We start from the raw sequence: 22819 nt of genomic DNA, 5'->3' as shown, positions 1-22819 counted from the left end.
TGAAGGACAATGGAGATCCCTCTCTCTCAGCTACAGTCACACTAAGCCTCATTGTTGCAGATAATTTCCAACAAGTGGTTCCTAAACTCAATAATAATCCTAAAGTTGAAGACCCCCAATCCAATCTACAGCTGTACTTAGTGATCGCACTTGCTCTCATTTGTATGTTATTTATTGTAACTGTTTTGCTGGTCATTATATCAAAATGCAAACAATTAAAACCTTCCCCAACCTTTACTTCTCTAAGTACAAATCTGTATCCTCCAGTTGATCCCAGGATGCTCTCCTTGTATAGTGATGGATCTTTACCATTCCCCTACTCGTACAATGTGTGTGTGGCTTTGGATCCCAGTGAAAGTGACTTTACTTATAGGAAACCAAGTCAAAATGTCCCTGTAGAGAATCTCATTGATGCCGATGATTCAGGACTTGGGAAGGAAACTTCTAAAGAAATCTTTCCAGTCACTGATCAGGTGAGTTGCTATAACATAAAGAATGTTAATTGAGATTTCATATAACATATAACATGTAACTGTTGGCTTTAGTGTTTTTGGTTTAAGTTACAGATATGTCCATTTCTGCTGTGGTTAAAGTTTATAGTTCTAAACAAGCCTTCAGAATTAAATTAATATTCAACAATGTTCTTGATGTTTATTATATATGCTGTTGCAGTAATCGCTATTATTATTGCTTCTTAGATTGCATAAGCGTCTAGTTTTTTAAAAAGGAGCAGAGTAGTTGGGACAAGTGGCTCTTCTTATCTGCCGTCAAATTCTATGTTTCTATGTTTGTAGTCTAACAGTAAATGAAAGTCACACTAAATTGAATTTTCAGGCCCCAGTGAAGGAAACTTCCCATTATGGTGTAGTATTGTATAGAGATACACAGTTTAATGCAAGGATGTTTTAGGTCCTGGAGGACTCTTGTAAAACATGGCTACATTAGTAATTGGTTTATCGTCATGAACAACATGTGACTGTCAGTTTCTGCATGGTGTTAATTGGATCGCCAACCGAATTGCACATCTTTAAGTAATGAATTGTTCCTATATAATTTTAACTTACACCTGATTTGTCAGCCAGATTAAGTCACAATAAGTTTGATGGTGCCTTATTTATTGAAACATGCAAAACCTAAACCCGGACAAATGGTTATTTCTAATTACTACAACTATTGTCAATATTATTGTTTCCATTAGCACATACCTCCCAACTTTCTTGATTCTAAAATCGGGACCTGCCACACCTAAGTCATGGCCATCCTGAAAAGTGGGCGGATGGGTGTGGCGACATGTGGAGGGGGCAGGGTCTGGCACCACGACCCCTGTTTTCATCATTTTTGGGAGCATGCTCAGTACTCCCTTAGTGACTGAGCAGCCCCTGGATCCCTCTGTGCACTGCCTCCCTCCTCCATGCACTGAAGAGATCCCATTCACTTATGCATGGCATCTCTTCAATGATCACTGGCTTCTCTGCAGAGCAGCGGTGATATCCAGCAACCCCAACTGCCCCCCCACACCCTTAGCAGGGGGGCAGTTGGACAGTCTCCAAATAGTGGAACTGTCCTGCAGTAATTGGGACAGTTGGGAGGTATGTTACCATAACAATGCTGATTTATAGAGGCTGTGCTCTGATTTCCTCCCAAAATAAATCATTTAAGAATTAATGATTAACATCTATCATCTCCAACTATGCTTTATGTAGCACTTTGTTTTTGCTGTAGAATATTTATTTTTAAAGAAACTTAATGTACAGTGTTAGTTCAATATGGCTTGTTTTACAATTTCCAAAGTTGCTTCTAATTGCTGAGTAATATTGTAAATATAGGAGTTACTGCAGAGTGACTTTCCTTCCAATAAAGTGCATTTATTATATTATAAGTGGAGAGTAAATCAAAATATAACTTAACTGAATTTTAAAAAATTTGCAACATTCACTAAGAACATCGTAATGGTTTTTTTTTACTCTTTTCAATGTCTATTGGTTCCCAAACATTCTTGAATCACGGTGCCCTAGAGTATCCGCATTTTTTCAAGGCCCACTATGTCAACTGTTTCTTATTGAAAAAGAAAAAAATGAATAGTGCTTTCCCTTCACCCTTGGGGTCAGTTATGCATTGGTGGATATAGAGTAGTTGTGGTTATAATTGTAAAGTACATATGTTTTATAATTGGTAACCATTAGCACTGGTTTTACCTATCCCTTTGACCATAAATAATTCGGGGCACCCATGGAAGTCTATCAGAGCACCCCAGGGTGTCTAGGCACACAGTTTGGGAACCGCTGGTCTATTGTTTTATGTAATTGAGATGAGGTTCTGCAGTATTTGTAACCGCACTGTACTGTGTAATCTGGTTCTCCTGCTCAGAGTGGAAGACTCATCTTCTGGTGGTCTTCAAACTATATTCAGCTCTGAGTTCTTTTATTCCTAAAGGAGAATGGTTCTGGTAAATGTGAAATGACACAGCTGCCAGCTAAGTAATCAATGTCACAAAGTTGACAAGGGATATTGCATGTTTTAATGTTAAACTTGATGTCCACTCTTATGCAAGTGTATCTAATCAAAGGAACCGTATAATTTCATTATTATTTGAATCACAATAAAAAAACCTGCAATTTAAAAAGTATTTATTATATATTTTTTGTGTATTTTTATTTATTTTCTGTAGTTTTGTGTTGGGGCTCTAGAGCAGAGAAACTATAATGCACCTTGCATTGTAAATGCCCTTCAGAGTGTCTACAAATAAGACATTTCTAGACATTCACAAAACTTACTAAAAATAAGTGATCATTTGTGATACTGTGATGCCACCACATGCATATTATCACTGCAAACACCCACTTGCAATGCACCCTTCCACTGTAGACATTACAAATATAGTTTAATTAGTACTAAACAAAGTACTGCATTTCCCAAAAATCAGGTTTGCTTAAGGTGCATACACACTGTGAGTTTTTGTCTAAGTATGATTTTGACTATGCAAATTTCCGTGAACTCCCCAGAGGATGCGACCATACATTATTGACTATATTTAATTTTGACTACATTTACGTGAGATTTTGACTATACTACAACACTAGACTGTAAACAATATTTAAAACTGGCTTGCCTGCAAGGTCTAATTTTGTTGGCGTGCTGATCCCATGGGGGTGTGCATTGGCATCGCAAGCTGTATATGCACTGGTTGGTTTGTGCTATCTTTTCTTCCGATTTTGACTATATAGTAAAAATCAGAAACTCAAATCACATCATGTGAAAGCACCTTAAATCTATGCCCTCTACTGGGCTGGATTACATCACAAATTATGCTCCACCACCAGAGTCATATGGAGTATGCAAGCTTGGGAGAGAGCTAAGTAAATAGATATCTGTTCATCATGAGGGACCAGTTGCTCCCCCTCCCCCCCCCCAATAATCAAGTATCCAACTCATTGCAAGCTTTGGAGGTGGAAACATAATTACCAGAGCAATTCAATATTGCTCCAATACAGAGTCAGCTCCCTCGAAAGGCAGCTGTCCCTTAAATCCTTAGAACATGTATATGGCTGCAGGTCTCACAGTGCGTAGAGGGTTCCACTTGGATACCTCCTAACAACCCAGCCCTCCCATGAAGTTTCATGGCTCTGGGAATGAAGGTCATCTGTAGATGACATTGGTCACTGCAAGCAATCTTTAAAAACATTCAGTTTATGGAGTTTGCTGAATAATAGGCAGCCACATTCATATCAAATGATCGACCTGCAAAAAGTTTACAGTGCCAAAAGGTCATTAGGGTCAAATTTTTGGGAATTTGTAACCTGTACCAAGCATGGTGTTATTGGGATGAGGCACCTTGCCTAGCCCGTGGTTGTACATATTTTTTACTAATTTGTCTCAGAAACATCGTAACCTACACAATGATACAAAAAACTTGGGTTGATCATTTTTGTCAACCATTTTCATGTCGTCGTGTTGTACCTGTACCTGTCAATCATTGAGTGCACATTATATTATATGTTATTGCTCAGAAAAGTTATTATGTACAAATTACAAAAGCAACTAAGTAATAAAGTAATAAAAAGATATGTAATACCCACTGGCATGCAGTTTTTACTTTGTTTAGATTTACAATCATTTTACTTAATCATATTTACTTAATTTCTGGATATACAGTACTGTCTAAGGAAAAATAATTTACTGAATACCATACGCCACTTGAGAAACGCACTGTACTAATACTTGTCTAATAAGGTTTTATAGATCAGCTCTGGTGCTGTAGGTCATACTGCTGCTTCTGGACTATATTATAGTGGCTGCAATCAAAATCCTGTACCTGTAATGTGGTTGTTATGTACATTATACAAAAGAAATTCTTAATAGTTTTGTTTTGTGATAAATGTTATCTACAATAAAACCATTATTAGAAATGCTGGTATCTATAATGCTGAATTAATTATATTTTAGAATTGAAGGAATTGTGCTTATGTTGACAAAATACGAACAAATAACCAAAATATTTCGAGAATTATTTAAGTGAATACTATTGCTGCAATTTGACTATTGCTAAGCATATTATCCAATGTTTATGTATCTTTGACAAATAATTGAAATTATTTTATTTTGTTTATTCTTACAAATACAGTAGTATGTAAGCATGGAAAATAGATATTCTGTGAATTCTAAAGTTGAATTATATTCTATTTCTATATAATTTAACTAAATAAGACTCAATATATAAAATATTAGACTACTATGCATTAAATTGTATGAATATATTCAATAACTATTTGAAAAAAAAGTACTTTTAACAAATACTGTAGTTTCATAGAACTGCAGTTCCACATTTTCACCACAGAGCGCCGCTGTTTGACCAATAAGCAGAAGAATACAGAGCTGGAGATCCACTGGTATTTTCATCACTCACACACACTGAATATCTGCAGGAAGGCACACAGCCATTTTCTGGGTTCTCTCTACACAGAATACAGGATATTTAACATATTTTTCTCAACAATTGATCAAGAAACACAAGAGAAAGCTTTGGATATTTCTTAATCACTGGATTACAAATACTGGCTTTAGTAAAGGATATTTTATGAATGATTTCAGATGCAAAAGATGGAAGCTCATACACAGACATACAATGGAATCAGATGGCAAGTAACATTCTCCTTCTTATTATCATGTCTGTGTCATTCAGTCTCTGCTCAGACTCATTATTCTATTGTAGAAGAGATGAGAAAAGACTCTGTTATAGCAAATATTGCAGAAGACCTTGGATTAGATATTAAACAGCTCTCATCTAGGAAACTGAGAATTGATTCACATGTGTCAGAGAAGTATTTTTATGTAAATGCAGATACTGGGAATCTGTACATTAAGGAAAGGATAGACAGAGAGACACTGTGTGGGGCAGCAGCTACCTGCTTCCTAACCTTTGATGCTGTGGTTGAAAATCCCTTTAACATTTTTAAAGTTAGAGTAGAAATTCAGGATGTAAATGATAATTATCCACATTTTTTTCATAGCAAAATTATATTGGAAGTTATTGAATTTACATCACCAGGAGCCAGATTCGTATTACAAAATGCAGAAGATCCTGATATTGGTATGAATTCAGTACAGACATACAGGCTCAGTGATAATCAGTATTTTACACTGAGTGAAAAAATCAGCAGTGATGGGAGTAAATCTCCAGAGCTTGTGTTAGAGAAATCTTTAGATAGGGAAACACAACATTTTCATGAACTGATTTTAACAGCCTTGGATGGAGGAAACCCAGTGAAGTCAGGGACTGCCTTGGTAAAGGTCATTGTTACTGATGCTAATGATAATGCTCCTACATTTACTCAGGACATGTATAAAGTCACTTTAAAAGAAAATATTCCAATTAACTCCACAATTATTGTGCTAAATGCAACTGACAGAGATGAAGGGATAAATGCAGAAATCACATATTCTTTTAGCAAAACCTCCGGAGATCTCCATCATACAGGATTTTTTTCTATTCACCCTACAAATGGGGAAATTAAAATAATTAAGCATTTGGACTTTGAAATAATAAAGAACTATGAGCTCAATGTACAAGCAAAGGATGGAGGTGGTCTTGTTGCCCATTCCAAGGTCTTGATAGAAATAACAGATGAGAATGACAATGTTCCGGCGATATCTATCACCTCGTTCTCTACTCCTATCCCTGAGAATTGTGCACCAGGTACAATGATAGCTCTTATCAAGGTTCATGATCTTGATTCAGGAGACAATGGAGATGTTGACTGTAACATTATAGAAGATGTCCCTTTTGATTTACTTTCATCTGAAAGTTACTACAGGATAGTTACAAGAACTGTTCTGGACAGAGAGAAAGTATCTTCTTATAACATCACAATTGTAGCTACTGACAGAGGATCTCCCCCACTCTCCAGCAGAAGAACCATCAGATTGGAGATATCAGATGTTAATGACAATCCCCCAATATTTATGAAATCTACTTATGTTGCTTATGTGCCAGAGAACAACTTACCCGGAGCCTCAATATACAGTGTACAGGCATCAGATCCTGATACTGGGGACAATGCTAAAATGATTTATTCACTATCCAGCACTAATACAGAAGATCTCCCTGTGTCCTCCTATCTGTCCATGAATATAGAGACTGGGGTTCTCTATGCTCAGAGATCATTTGATTATGAACAGCACAAGGAGTTTCTAATACAGGTAACTGCTAGAGACAATGGATCCCCATCTCTGAGCAGCAATGCAACACTAATTATCCGAATAGTGGATCAGAATGATAATGCACCAAAGATCTTGTACCCATCAGCAGACAGTGGTGGCCCAGCTGTGTTTGAGATGGTCCCTTTTGCTGCTGAACAAGGTTCTTTAGTAACTAAAGTAATTGCAGTAGATGCAGACTCTGGACATAATGCTTGGCTCTCGTATCACTTCACACAAGTGTCAGAACCATCTCACTTTACCATCAGTCATCACACAGGTGAGATCAGGACATCACGTGTTTTTCATGAGAAGGATGTACTGAATCATAAGGTTGTGGTGATGGTGAAGGACAATGGAGACCCCTGTCTCTCAGCTACAGTCACCATTAGTCTTATTGTTGCAGATAATTTCCAACAGGTGGTTCCTAAACTCAATAATCAACTGAAAGATGAAGATCCCCAATCCAATCTACAGCTGTACTTAGTAATCGCACTTGCTCTGATTACCTTGTTATTTATCATAACTGTTTTGTTGGTCATTATATCAAAATGCAAAGACTCAAAACCTTCCCCAACCTTTACTTCTCTGAGTACAAATCTGTATCCTCCAGTTGATCCCAGGATGCTCTCCATGTATAGCGATGGATCTTTACCATTTCCCTACTCGTACAATGTGTGTGTGGCTTTGGATCCCAGTGAAAGTGACTTTACTTATAGGAAACCAAATGAAAATGTCCCAGTAGAGAATCTCATTGATGCTGATGATTCTGGATTTGGGAAAGCAACTTTAAAAGAAAAATTTCCAATCAGTGACCAGGTGAGTTTTTAATAACATACAAAATTTCACGTGAGGTTTATATACAGTACTATGTGAAATTAAATTGTTGGCATCAGTATTTTAGGTCAGAAGATTGAGATCTCTATTTGTAAAAAATTTTGAGCATGTTCTTAAATGACAAGTTACCTACTGCAATTTGTTAGTTAATTTAGCAGTTTTTTTCATGGATATTACTGTTCAACTCTAGAAATTTAGTTACATAAATATCTGACAATTATGGATGTTTATTACATATTCTGTTTTAGTAGTCACTATTATTATATTCTCTATATTCTCTTAGCTTTTAATATTATATAGCCTGATTTCAGGGTATCTGTGTTGTCATTTTTAAACTAATGATAGAAAACCCAAAAGAGGGGACAATGGTGACACTGGTATTAAGAGGAGTTCTTAGGTGCTGGAGGACTTTGTGAAACATTGTCTGCATTGGGAAATGGATTAGCCTCATGATACCCTTGATTCGATAATTTGTCAGACTCTGCACAATGTTACTTGGTTTGGCCACCTGAATATCCAGTTTACAAACTGCACACCTTTGTGGACTGTAAAATACTCCATATCATAGCATATCTCCCATGAAATCTGACCTCTGCATTAAGTTGCAATACATTTGATTGCAGTTTATTTAGTTAAACTTGCAAAATCTAAATCTAGGTAAATTGATTTTTGTCATTACTAACAAACTTTTACATTAATGTTGAAACCTTTTTAATATTGTTTATCTATTATATTAATGCGGCTGATTCTGATAGCTGTGCTGATTTTCACAAAAACTTAATTCTAAAAAGTTACTTTTCCTCTAGTAAAGCGCATTGTTTATATTTGTAACTTGAGAGTAAAACAAGATATACTTTTACTTTGCTGAATTTCAAACATTTTTTAAAAAGTCGCAGAGTATCATAATATAATCTATTTCAATGTAATTTATTTGATTTACTTTTGATTGTTTCTGTAATTGTGATACAGATCTGTTGTATTTTTAAACTACCACCCCCTATATTGTGTGATCTGGTTCTGTGAAACAGAGAGAGTCCCCTTGAAGTTGTCTCTAGAGTAACTACTGTACATTCAGCTCTGAGATCTCATATTCTCGCCGTAGAATGGGTCTGGCAAAAGTGCAATAATGCTGCTGAAGGCAAATAATGGCTGTTGGCAATGAAAATTTCACATTTTAAGGGTAAAATAGATGTCCACATTTATATAAATGTATTTAATGAAATTAACTTTAATTATAAGTGGAATAGTAATGAAAAAAAGATTTCCTTTATTGACTGTTGTCTGTTTGTTTCGGGGCTACAGTGCATTGAAAGTAGCTCATCTCCAGGAGGTCTCCCAATGCCGTGCAGACCTTACTGCACATTTACAAAGCTCACCGTAAAAATAATACCAAACATTTGCAATGGCTTGATGGCACAGCTAGTAGCCACATGATTATTATCACTGTAAATAGCCATTGCAATCTCTTCCCCCTTTAAACAAACAATAGGTACTGTAGTTTCAAAAGTCCAAAAACGAAATATTAGCAGCATAGTTCAAGAACATTTGAAGAACATCAATCACTAGTTCTTTTAGTCTGTGTCCTGTACTGTACCAAAATCCAACACATCGTAGTCCTTCAACTGTGTCACATGGCATAAGTAAGCTTAGAAGAGACCTTAGCACAGAGATAAACCATTATATTAGGGCAAATACTTAGGAATATAGGCCGACAAGTTATCAAAGTGCAAAAGCCACAAAAGCAGTATAATAAACCTATATGGTAACTGGTAGCAGGATGACTTTAGTTTTTGTTGGTTGACAATCTGTTTTTTTATATTTAGTTAATTCGGGAATTATATTGAAATAATCCTTGAACAGACACTAGAGAAGCGCAAATGTTTAAAACATTTAAAAAAAATATACACTGAAATATTGTTTCACTATGTAGCATTAGCAACAAAGGTCCTAATGCATGTTTGTATACAATTACACAGCCTCAAGAAAGTGGCTGTGCAATCAAAGTAATTCAATTGCAAAGGCAACCGGAGGCATCTGTAGGACATAGAGTACTCCTGCATGTATTTGTAAGATCCCAGTGCTTGCCCACCTTTTCATATACCTCCCCAGGAAAAGAAAAAGAGGTGAAGCAGGAGGGGTCTTCAGGGGTAGAGCAGAGTGGACATGTCATTAGGCCCTCACCCCATGATGGTGGACACTGCCAATCATGGGCACATAAGGATTTGGTGGGGCTAAAATGATGTAAATTTGCATCATTTTGGCCTCCCATGACCTGTGATTTCAAGATTTATCTGTGGTTGCTGCCCGCTTCCCTTAGAAGCGAGTGGGATGTAGGAGCCTACTCTTCTGGGGTTACATGAGACTACAGATGGGGCCGGTTTTATCTTTGCTGGCGAACCGCCAGCAGCATGCTGCTGGCGATCCGCCAGCAGCACAGCGCTCCATCTGACTGAGATGCGCGTGCGTCCCCCACGCACCGGTTTAGGCACCGGTCCATCTACGTAACCTGAAGCTCACTCAGACTGGCTGTCAGATCCAGATACCAGAATCCAGTAAGTTTTCATCATAAGACACAGACCCTTGACCCATCATGCCTATAAAATAGGTCCAACACACTCCCATTTTTAAGAACAGGGGTGCCATGCCCCAAACCCTGCAGCATATTAATCATGCTGCAACTGATGGGGCTGTGAGCAATATCACAAGACCCATAATGCACATGTGCAAAATGCATTAGCCCCTGCACAGACCCCCAAATATCATATTTTGTACGTAAATATTAGACACAAAGTGCATATAATAGTAAAGCTGTTGCTGCTTTTAGTGAACCTTATCTTGCCATGGAATACCCAGGTTAAATTAAATATAAACACGGCCAAAGCATTTAGAGAAAAGCATTGCAATACTTAAATAATAGGGTTTAAGAAAATACATTTAAAAAAACTTCTGGTAGATCATACTGCTGCTTCTAGCCTGTCAGATACAGTTATGGCAATCAGAATATATGTCATGGTGTTTCTTATGTACTTTACAGTATATATAGACCAGTTAGTAGTTTTGTTTTGTTATGAATGTTATGTACAGTATTGTAAACACCCTATAGTGGTCTATAGTGCTGAACATAAATGTATTTTAGAATTAATAATTAATTAAAAATGAAAAAGAGATAAAAAAATACAGTAGTTGTATATTTATTTAAGTAGATACTTGAAAAAATATTTTACAGCATTGCAGTTCCACATTTTCACCGCTGAGCGCCGCTGTTTGACCAATAAGCAGAAGAATACAGAGCTGGAGATCCACTGGTATTTTTATCACTCACACACACACTGCAGATCTGCAGGAAGACAAACAGCCATTTTCTGGATTCTCTCTACATAAAAAACAGGATATTTAACATCTATTCCTCAACAATTGGATCAGACAAAACAAAAAAAAGCTTTGGATATTTCCTCATTACTGGATTACAGATACAAGATTGTTTAAAATATATTTTATGAAAGATTTCAGAGGCGAAAGATGGAAGCTCCTACACAGACATACAAAGGAATCAGATGGCAAGTAACATTTTCCTTCTTATTATCATGGCTGTGTCATTCAGTCTCTGCTCAGACTCATTATTCTATTGTAGAAGAGATGAGAAAAGACTCTGTTATAGCAAATATTGCAGAAGACCTTGGATTAGATATTAAACAGCTCTCATCTAGGAAACTGAGAATTGTATCACATGTGTCAGAGAAATATTTTTATGTAAATCTAAATAATGGAAATCTGTATGTTAAGGACAGGATAGACAGAGAGACACTGTGTGGGGAAGCATCTATCTGCTTAATAGCATTTGACATAGTGGTTGAAAATCCCTTAAATGTTTTTAGTGTTAAGATAGAAATTCAGGATATAAATGACAATTCTCCAGTTTTTTTTCATGATAATATAATTGTGGAAATTATTGAATCTACTTTACCAGGAGCAAGATTTCCTTTACAAAATGCAGAAGATTTAGATATTGGTATGAATTCAGTACAGACATACAGGCTCAGTGATAATAACTATTTTATACTTAATACAAAGAGCAGAGCAGATGGGAGCAAATCTCCAGAACTTGTGTTAGAGAAACCTTTAGATAGAGAGACACAAAGCATCCATGAATTAATTTTAACAGCCTTGGATGGTGGAAACCCTGCTAGAAGTGGTACAGTCTTAGTTAAAGCAGTTGTTACTGATGCCAATGATAATGCTCCAATATTTGCACAAGATCTGTATAAAGTCAGCATAAATGAAAATGCCCCAATAAATTCTACAGTAATTATAGTGGAGGCAACAGACCAAGATGAAGGATCCAATGCACAGATCATATATTCCTTTACCAAAACTTCACAAAATGTTCACCACACAGGTGTATTTAGTATTCACCAGACAAATGGAGAAATTATAGTAAATAAAAAATTAGATTTTGAAATTAAAAGTAATTATGAACTCTCTGTACAAGCAAAGGATGGAGGTGGCCTAATTGCCCATTCCAAGGTATTAATAGAGGTCATTGATGATAATGACAATGCTCCTGAGATATCCATTACATCATTATCTAGTCCTATTCCTGAGGATTCCTCACCTGGCACAATTATAGCTCTGATTGAAGTTCGTGATAAAGATTCAGGAGAAAATGGAAATGTTGAATGTGAAATAATTGAAAAAGTACCTTTTCAGTTGATATCGTCATCTGCTAGATACTACCGGATTATTACAGCAAGTTCTCTGGACAGAGAGAAAGTAACTTCTTATGACATCACTCTTCTAGCTACGGACAGAGGATCTCCCCCACTCTCCAGCAGAAGAACCATCAGATTGGAGATATCAGATGTTAATGACAATCCACCAACATTTATGAAGGCTACTTATGTTGCTTATGTTCCAGAGAACAACTTACCCGGAGCCTCAATATACAGTGTACAAGCATCAGATCCTGATACTGGGGACAATGCTAAAGTTATTTATTCACTATCCAGCACTAATACAGAAGATATCCCAGTGTCCTCTTATCTGTCCATGAATATAGAGACTGGGGTTCTCTATGCCCAGAGATCATTTGATTATGAGCAGCACAAGGAGTTTCTAATACAGGTAACTGCAAGAGACAATGGATCCCCATCTCTGAGCAGCAATGCAACACTAATTATCCACATAGTGGATCAGAATGACAATGCACCAAAGATCTTGTACCCATCAGCAGACAGTGGTGGCCCAGTTGTGTTTGAGATGGTCCCTTTTGCCTCTGAACAAGGATCATTAGTAACTAAGGTGGTTGCAGTGGATGCAGACTCTGGACATAATTCTTGGCTCTCATATCACTTCATACAAGTGTCCGAACCATCTCACTTTACCATCAGTCAGCACACGGGTGAGATCAGGACATCACGTGTCTTTCATGAGAAGGATATACTGAATCACAAGGTTGTGGTGATGGTGAAGGACAATGGAGACCCCTCTCTTTCAGCTACAGTCACCATTAGTCTCATTGTTGCTGATAGTTTCCAACAGGTGGTTCCTAAACTCAATAATCAACATAAAGATGAAGATCCCCAATCCAATCTACAGATGTACTTAGTGACCGCACTTGGTCTCATTTCCTTGTTATTTATCATAACTGTTCTGTTGGTCATTATATCAAAATGCAAAGAATCAAAGCCTTCCCCAACCTTTACTTCTCTAAGTACAAATCTGTATCCTCCAGTTGATCCCAGGATGCTCTCCATGTACAGCGATGGATCTTTACCATTTCCCTACTCATACAATGTGTGTGTGGCATTGGATCCCAGTGAAAATGACTTTACTTATCGGATACCAAATGAAAATGTCCCCGTAGAAAATCTCATTGATGCTGATGATTCTGGACTTAGGAACGAAACTTTAAAAGGAACCTTTCCAATCAGTGATCAGGTGAGTTTCTGTAATATAGTGAATGTCATTTGAGGTCTCATATAATATGTAATTATTTGCATTAGGTGAGAAAGCTAATGCTTGCGGAATCTGTTTATTAATGCTGAGTATTTTCCTTTAATTAAAATGCCATAACTTGTTAGTTCACTTGTAGGTTTATGTCACGGATCGTACTGTTCAAGACCATCATAGTTTAAAACAAGTTTTGAGAGTTTACCAGATATAAAACAATATTCAACAATGAGAGTTAACTATTAGTTGCATTACTGATTGCAACAGTGATTTCATGTGATCTGTGGTTATCATTTTTAAAACTGATGGTAGACCCTGTCCATATGGCATGATATACAATGCTTCATGAATGTTGACTGTATTGGAAATTGTCTTTTCTTTCTGAACATCATTTGAGAATTTGCTAGATTCTGCATTGTGTAATTTAGTTTGCTCATCTTGTCTTCTCCACCGATTACCTTGCTGTAGTGAAGTGTGCTCTATATATTACCATATCTATTACCTAATCTGATCATTGGACAGGTGCAGGGAAAGAACGAAGGCCATGTGTGCAACCTCCACTTTTCTAACCGGCTTGGCAATTGTAATGCAATAATACTTCTGGCAAGAGGTATTTTTTCCCAGTGATGTTATAGTGCACATGCACACATACAGTGTGCCTGTATCATGCTTCCATTGTTATCTCTGGTGTACTGCAGATCTCCATAAACAGGGATGTACCGTTATGTTCCCGTGTTACCCATAGGGCTGAGGTAGAGGTAAGTATGGTAAATTGGTGCAGGGTATGTGGTGTAGATCCATGCTGGCATTGGGGTATCCACCCATAATAGATACACCAATACTACCAGATTAAGCTGCAATACATGTATTAATATAGAACATGCAAAATCTAAACCTAGACAAATAAAAAAAAAATCTGTAATATACGGTATTAAGGTATAAACCATATTTTAATATTGTTGTTTATAATATTGCTGATTCTAGAAAGCTGGTTTTGATTTAACAACATGAATTGAATAAGGCAGGATTAATTTCTTATTGTCTTTATGTAGGACCTTGTTCTTTAGTGTAGTACATGAGAATAAGTAATACATGTAAAGTTGTCATAGTTGCTTCTATATTGCTGACTGATTGTGCAATACTGTCAAAGGATTTCTACAAGATATTTTTTTTCAATCAAGTGCATTAGTTATATGTGCAATAAATCAAAGTATAACTTTACTGCATTTGAAAAAAAAATTGTAAAATGGAACAAAGCATAAAAATATAGATATTTACGTGTTTTTTTACTTGCTTTACTTTCTATTGTTTTGTCTAATTACAATGATGAACTGCAGTATTTTTAAACTAATTCTCCCTGTATTGTGGCATCTGGTTCTCCTGCTCAGAGATGGAGAATCACCTTCCGGTGGTCTCCAAAGGGCATTCGTCTCTAAGATCTGTTATTTTTAAAGCCAAATGGTTCTGGCAAATAAGTAATAATGCAGCTTCCGGGTACATATTGAGTGTGAGCAACTTGGCAATGGCTACTGTACATTTATTGGTAATGCGTAACTGGCAATTTTTTTAAAATGTTTATGATTTAAATAGGTCAAGAACATATATGAATTTGGTCAACAACAGCTATTTAAGACTTATTTTGGTAATTGTGTAGTTTCACGGCGCCGTGCGTCTGAGTCCCCTTGTGGAGCTCGCTTCGCTCGCCCACGTTGCGGGCTCCGTGGCGAGCGTAGCCAACATGGATAGTGGAGGTATGAACTATCCATGTTGGCATGGAGTTAAGTTACTTTTTTTAACATAGTTTGTGGCGAGCGTAGAACCCGGAAGTAGCACGGCGCCATGCTGGCACCATGAAACTACACAAGTACCCTAATTTTTTTTCAACATCAAAACATTACTATTGCAGCAATTCAACCACCTCGGAAATTCATTATTGCCATGGTGCAAAAATACAGCTACCGTGGAAATTCATTATTGCCCTGGTGCATGGACAGTTCCTCTTAAATGCATTTATTCCTGCACTCTCTAACACTGCTAAAGTAGTAGAAGTGATATTTACTCCTGCAGACTCAAGATACTGTGCATGTCTGTCATGTGTTTGCACAGATACGAGGCAGCAGATGTCGCAATGCAGAGGTAGTGGGAGATCCACTTGGATCCCTATTCACAACCCCATACATCTTTCCATAAGAATGGCATTGTCTCCCACAAGCAAACTCGGAAAATGCCCATGAATGAGCAGGCTCATTACAAAAAAACATGCAATTGGCCTTTAAGGGATCATGACTAGGTTTCATTGGGAGAGAGCTGTAAATAAGGTGGCAAACATTTGCTTTATCTAGGAAATATAGGGCAGTATTCAATCCCGTTCTCTATTTCCACTGGGGGAAATAGCGTCCGTCGCCTATTCAATGCTGCTGTCACCTACAGCATTGAAGGCATCTCTTTTGTCAGAAACGGACACAGATTTTCAAATTCGTGGCCATTTTTTGACAATCCGTAGCCATTTTTACCAATTTGCAGACTTTCCAACGCTTGACAGTTGGTACATTAAATACTGACTGTCAAGTTCCTATTGGAAGGAATTAAAAATGTCCCGTATTCCTAATGTCGGGAAGTACCTACAGTCAGAATCCGGGATCGAATACCTCCCACACAGAGTGACAAAGTAATTATTTACAAAGCAATAAAGCCGCAAAGTAATAAAGAAATAAAAAACAATGTATTACCTGGTGGGAGGATGTCTTGAGGTTTCCTAGTTTTAAAATTGATGGTTTTTTTTATACTTTATTTTAAATACAGTGTATACTGAAATAATCATTAACCAGACCAGTGGCCTAACTATAAATTTTGCTCCCCCCTGCCAAAAAAGTTTGTGCCGCCCCCCATCCCCCCGGGTTTGTGTTTCCCCAGCGTGTGACGTGATGATATCACACACATAATGGAGAAGCTGAAGCAGAAGAGAGGCAGAGAGACCAGCAGAAACTGCTGCTTCCCCTGGCTCAGACACATCCCAGGCCGCCCCAGCACACCCATCCTCCCGCCCATCCTGTACACAGTAGCCAATAGCCGGCTCTGTGTACAGTCAATTGAATCAGTGGGGGGGTTGTCATCTCTGTCATGGCCGCACCCGCGCTGCGGCTGACTCGCCTTCGGTGCTCAGCCAGTGGGCAGCGGCAGGCAGCAGCATGTCAGTGCATCCAGCAGGTGCCAGCGCCCACACAGACCCCACTGCCGCTTGCTCCCCCAAGTGCCAGCTGGGGCTGCCTTACAATAGTTACGCCACTGCCAGACAATATATGCTTTCCAGAGAAGAGCGCATGTTTTCCAACTTAGATCCTTTTGTGTATGCTGAAATAATTGAAGGTTATTTTTATGTACTGTTGCATTAGCAATAAGGTGCAGATAATAATGAAGCTGTTGCACACTTTTCATCAGACTAACTCATCACCTTCTGAAAAATACATCTTTCTGCCACCATAGAATGACCAGATTAATAGGATCCATCAACACTACATGAATAATAATATAATAATAATTTAATTCTTAAAAACTATAAAAACAGCTCTAATACTGTAGGTGATAGTGCTGCTTCTGTACTGACAGTTATAATTGCTGCAATCACAATCTATCTATGCCTGTCGTGCAATTTCTTATATACTTTTTATTATTATTATTATTGTTATTTTTTAGGTTGCCCGCTCAAAAATTTTGCATGCAAATAAAATCCGATTCATTTATAGCAAGGTTGGTGGTTTGCCGTATCGATTCAAAAAGGAGAGCACTTTAGAGCCAAAAGTACATTTTTAACTGCGATTTCTAAACAAACAATACAATGTGCACTTTAGACCCAAAAGTAAATGTTATACTTCAATTTCTAAACAAACAATACAATGTTAATTTCTAAATTAATAATTCATCAGGAGCAGAGAACATAATCTTTAAAATGGTACCTCATTTATCGGTTTTGGTTAAGTATGAAGGGAGAAAAAGGGATCGTCACCAAAAATCACCTTCTAGAAATAATATATATGATTATTATTTTCCTTTATTGATATGAAACCACAAGGGTTCTGAGGCACCTAAACAAAGGAAACAAGACGTATAGTATAAGACAATGTAAGACAAGTACTTGTTCAAAAATACATTGTTGCATTAATATACAGTAATAGTTTTGTTTTGTTTGGAATATTATGTAATGTACTTTTAATCAATCTATTCAAAATTATGTTTTCTATAGCGCTGACTTAATTATAATATAGAATTTAAATAATTACAGTTAATTAATAAAATGTTAAAACAACAAAATCAGTGAATAAATGTATTATTCTTTAAGTGGATATTTGGAAAAATGTTTTCATAGCATTGCAGTTCCCAATTTCCACCTCAGAGCGCCGCTGTTTGACCAATAAGGGGAATAATACAGAGCTGGAGATCCACTGATATTTTCATCACTCACAAAAACTGCAGATCTGCAGGAAGACACACAGCCATTTTCTGAGTTCTCTTTACAAAGAGTAAAGGACATTTTAAAAATATTCTTCTGAAGAAATGGACTAAGCTAAACAAGAAAACATTTTGGATATTTCCTCATCACTGGATTACAGATATAAGCTGTTTTAAAGGATATATTGCAAAAGATTTCAGATGCAAAAGATGGAAGCTCATCCACAGACATACAAAGGAATCAGATGGCAAGTAACATTTTCCTTCTTATTATCATGGCTGTGTCATTCAGTCTCTGCTCAGACTCATTATTCTATTGTAGAAGAGATGAGAAAAGACTCTGTTATAGCAAATATTGCAGAAGACCTTGGATTAGATATTAAACAGCTCTCATCTAGGAAACTGAGAATTGTATCACGTGTGTCAGAGAAATATTTCTATGTAAATGCAGATACTGGGAATCTGTACATTAAGGAAAGGATAGACAGAGAGACACTGTGTGGGGCAGCAGCTACCTGCTTCCTAACATTTGATGCTGTGGTTGAAAATCCATTTAATAATTTTAATGTTAAAGTAGAAATTAAGGACGTAAATGATAATTTTCCAAATTTTTTTCATAACAAAATCATTTTGGAAGTTATTGAATTTACATCACCAGGAGCCAGATTTGTATTACAAAATGCAGAAGATCCTGATATAGGTATGAATTCAGTGCAGACATACAGGCTCAGTGACAATCAGTATTTCACACTTAATGAAATCACCAAATTAGATGGGAGAAAATTTCCAGAGCTTGTGTTAGAGAAACCTTTAGATCGAGAGACACAAAATGTTCATGAATTGATAATAACAGCCTTGGATGGAGGAAACCCAGTGAGATCTGGGACTGCTTTGGTAAAGGTCATTGTTACTGATGCTAATGATAATGCTCCTACATTTACTCAGGACATGTATAAAGTCACCCTAAAAGAAAATATTCCAATTAACTCCACAGTTATTGTACTAAATGCAACTGACAGAGATGAAGGGATAAATGCAGAGATCACATATTCTTTCAGCAAAACCTCCGGAGATCTCCATCATACAGGGATTTTTACTATTCACCCTCTAAATGGGGAAATTAAAATAAATAGACCTTTGGATTTCGAAATAACAAAAAACTATGAACTCTCTGTACAAGCAAAGGATGGGGGTGGTCTTGTTGCTCATTGCAATGTATTGATAGAAGTAACAGATGAGAATGACAATGTTCCAGAGATATCTATCAACTCACTCTCTACTCCTGTCCCTGAGAACTGTGAGCCAGGTACAATGATAGCTCTGATTGAAGTTCATGATCTAGATTCAGGAGAAAATGGGGAAGTTGATTGTAACATTATAGAAGATGTTCCTTTTAATTTATTATCATCTAACAGTTACTACAGACTTGTTACAACAACCGTTCTGGACAGAGAAAAAGTATCAAGTTATAACATTACTATTGTAGCGACTGATAGAGGATCTCCCCCACTTTCCATTAAAAGAACCATCATGTTGGAGATATCAGATGTTAACGACAATCCACCAAAATTTATGAAATCTACTTATGTTGCTTATGTGCCAGAGAACAACTTACCTGGAGGCTCAATATATAGTGTACAAGCGTCAGATCCTGATACTGGGAACAATGCTAAAATTATTTATTCACTATCCAGCACTAATACAGAAGATCTCCCAGTGTCCTCTTATCTGTCCATGAATATAGAGACTGGGGTTCTCTATGCCCAGAGATCATTTGATTATGAGCAGCACAAGAAGTTTCTAATACAGGTAACTGCTAGAGACAATGGATCCCCATCTCTGAGCAGCAATGCAACACTAATTATCCGCATAGTGGATCAGAATGATAATGCACCAAAGATCTTGTATCCATCAACAGACAGTGGTGGCCCAGCTGGGTTTGAGATGGTCCCTTTTGCCTCTGAACAAGGATCATTAATAACTAAGGTGGTTGCAGTGGATGCAGACTCTGGACATAATGCTTGGCTCTCGTATCACTTCATACAGGTGTCAGAACCATCTCACTTTACCATTAGTCAGCATACGGGTGAGATAAAGACATCACGTGCCTTCCATGAGAAGGATATACTGAATCACAAGGTTGTGGTGATGGTGAAGGACAATGGAGATCCCTCTCTCTCAGCTACAGTCACACTAAGTCTCATTGTTGCAGATAACTTCCAACAGGTGGTTCCTAAACTCGGCAATCAACTCAAAGATGAAGATCCTCAATCCAATCTACAGCTTTATTTAGTGATCACACTTGCTCTAATTTCCTTGTTATTTATTATAACTGTTTTGTTAGTCATTATATCAAAATGCAAACAATCAAAGCCTCCCCCAACCTTTACTTCTCTAAGTACAAATCTGTATCCTCCGGTTGATCCCAGGATGCTCTCCTTGTATAGCGATGGATCTTTACCATTTCCCTACTCGTACAATGTGTGTGTGGCTTTGGATCCCAGTGAAAGTGACTTTACTTATAGGAAACCAAATGAAAATGTGCCTGTGGAGAATCTCATTGATGCTGATGATTCTGGACTTGGGAATGAAACTTTGAAAGAAAATGTTTCAGTCAATGATCCGGTGAGTTTTTGCAACAAAATAATTGTCATGTGATTTTTTAATTGATTTGAGTCTGATATGTAATGTGATAAGACCTGGATTATGTGTGTTTTAATCAAATGCCAGATCATTATACTGTACTGTATTTATTTGATAACATGCAAATTACTTAACTTAATGGTTAATTTTTTTAATATTTTCAGGGATATTACAGTTGAAGTTTAAGCATGTGTAAAACATTGTCTAGAAGAGAAATGTCCTACATTGTTCTTTTACATTTTTGTTGATTTAGTTATATAGGACTTGTCATTATTATAGTATCTGAGGCCTTTATTCTGGTTGGTGCGGTCAGAGCCGCACACGGGGCTCTGACCGCACAAACCAGTCCCCGCCCACCCGACGGATCGCCACGGCCGTCCGTACACGGACGGCTGGCGATCCGTACAAAAATGGTGGAGGCGTACGCCTCCACCATGGTGGGAGCTGCCCCCTGCATTCGATGGTCGTCGACCATCGAAGGCAGGACCGCACGCCGCGGCAGCTCCCGCAAGCTCAGACCACACGGACAATCGTCCGTGTGGGAGCTTGAAAGGGGGCTGAAAGCTGACATCCGGCGACGTCAGCTTTCCGCCCCCATGTCATGGTAATGAGGGCGTCATGCCCTCATTACCATGCATACGCCCCGCGTTTGCATGGGAACGCCCATGAAACGCGGGGCGTACACATAGGGAAATGAGGGGCTGAAGCCCCTCACGCCCCTATACGCCCCCTTTGCGGCGGACGAAATCCGTCTGCGGCGAAGGGGGCTGCACATGCGCAGAATGACCTCTGCGCATGTGCAGTTTCAAAACATCGGCGGTACGGCCGCACGCGGGCCGTACCGCATAGATTAGAATAAGGGCCTGAGTTTGTAGACTAATTATAAATGAAAGTATTCTTCATAACCACTTCTGCATTTCATCCTGTGAGACAGAAACATGAAGATAAAGTGTTTTGGAACTGGGGGTTTTAGGAGCTGTTGAAACTCTTCAATAAGTTTATCACATCAGTAGGAGAACTTCACAGTCATGGCCTGGAGATAGGTCTCCTCCATGGTCCACAACACTACACCCATTGTAGTGATGCAGGATTCAAAAATACTGTCCATGCATTATGCTATTTTTGCACACAACCCACACTACAAATACAGTGCGCTCTGGTATTCTGGAGATACTATCTTACCTCTTGGAACACTGCTGGCCCTCATCTCCTAGGTTCTGGAGGTAAATTATTCCATTGGCTCCAATAGCTTTGCTATTGTACTGCATAGGAAACCAATATGTCTTAAGGACCATACACACTCGCTAAGTTTGCCAAGCATGTATGGACAGCAATGATCACTGTCATCACTGGGGGGGGGGAAGCCACACAGTGCATTCATACAAGCGGATTTGTCCCTGGCCACCACTGTCAGCTGGGGGTGGATGGCTTTGCATACCACAGCGCTATGCAAAGCCATTCACAATCACGCTCATCTGCTGGTAATACCAGCAAATGAATGGCTTTCCAGGAGATGATGTGGGAGCACGCATCACCACTCACCACTCATCGCCAGGCCGTACACACGGGGCAGCTTTGAACTGAAAGCCGCTCAAAACACCAATTTTGAGTGGCTTTTAGCTCAGAAATCGCCCAGTGTGTATGTGCCTTTAATTAATCATATTTGGCAAAATGTTATTTGATTTACCCTCAGGTGAACTTGTAATCAGTATCCAGGCTGTACAACTTGTTTTGATGAAGTGTAAATTGTGATTATTTTTAACATCATCATCTAAATATTTGTGGTCCATAAAAAAAAAACTTGTTATATCTTATACAGATATGTATTGCTTTAACTTTGCTATATATATAGAGAGAGAGAGCAGCATCCTGTATCGGGACTATGATGTGAATGGGGTGTGCAATGCTGCATTTGTTCACATTACTGCACAAGTGAAAGGGAGGCAGGCACATACACAAATCAGCTGCAATTCAAGTCTATCTCAGGTGAGCATGAGATCGCGCAGATCACACTGCAGCACAATGTCCTTGTTGCAATGTATATGCATTGCAACAACGAAGCATGCTTCTGAAGAAGGACCCCAATGGTCCGAAATGCATTAAGCAGGTGTTCCCGTGGCTGGAAGAATTACTGCTTATCCACTGTGTTTATTGGGACGGGATAACCCCTGGAGTTTCTACCCCAAGAGGAAAGGTGTCCGGAGCCTGGCTACTTTAGGTGGAGTGATCCCTGGGTGTAACCTCCCATTTG

The 22819-nt window shown here is 38.1% G+C and overlaps 1 protein-coding gene across 4 annotated transcripts in view; it reads left to right on the top strand.

Annotated features, from left to right (window-relative positions):
* LOC146073840 (protocadherin gamma-B2-like) overlaps window positions 1-22819 on the top strand; it is a 414290-nt gene that overhangs the window by 63084 nt on the left and 328387 nt on the right. Inside the window, exon 1 of one of the 4 annotated variants that reach the window (XM_083181373.1) lies at window positions 5200-7512. The exons of the other annotated variants lie outside the window; for them this stretch is intronic. Coding sequence (XP_083037499.1) covers window positions 5215-7512 — 2298 coding nt within the window. The 5' untranslated portion in view covers window positions 5200-5214. Of the gene's footprint in view, window positions 1-5199; window positions 7513-22819 lie in introns of those variants that run through there. 4 annotated transcript variants of the gene reach the window in all.

Source organism: Crinia signifera, chromosome 4, assembly GCF_055691185.1.
Source record: "Crinia signifera chromosome 4, ASM5569118v1, whole genome shotgun sequence".
Classification (NCBI taxonomy): domain Eukaryota; kingdom Metazoa; phylum Chordata; class Amphibia; order Anura; family Myobatrachidae; genus Crinia; species Crinia signifera.
Note: the sequence above shows the minus strand (reverse complement) of the source record. Positions and strands in the feature narration are given on the sequence as shown.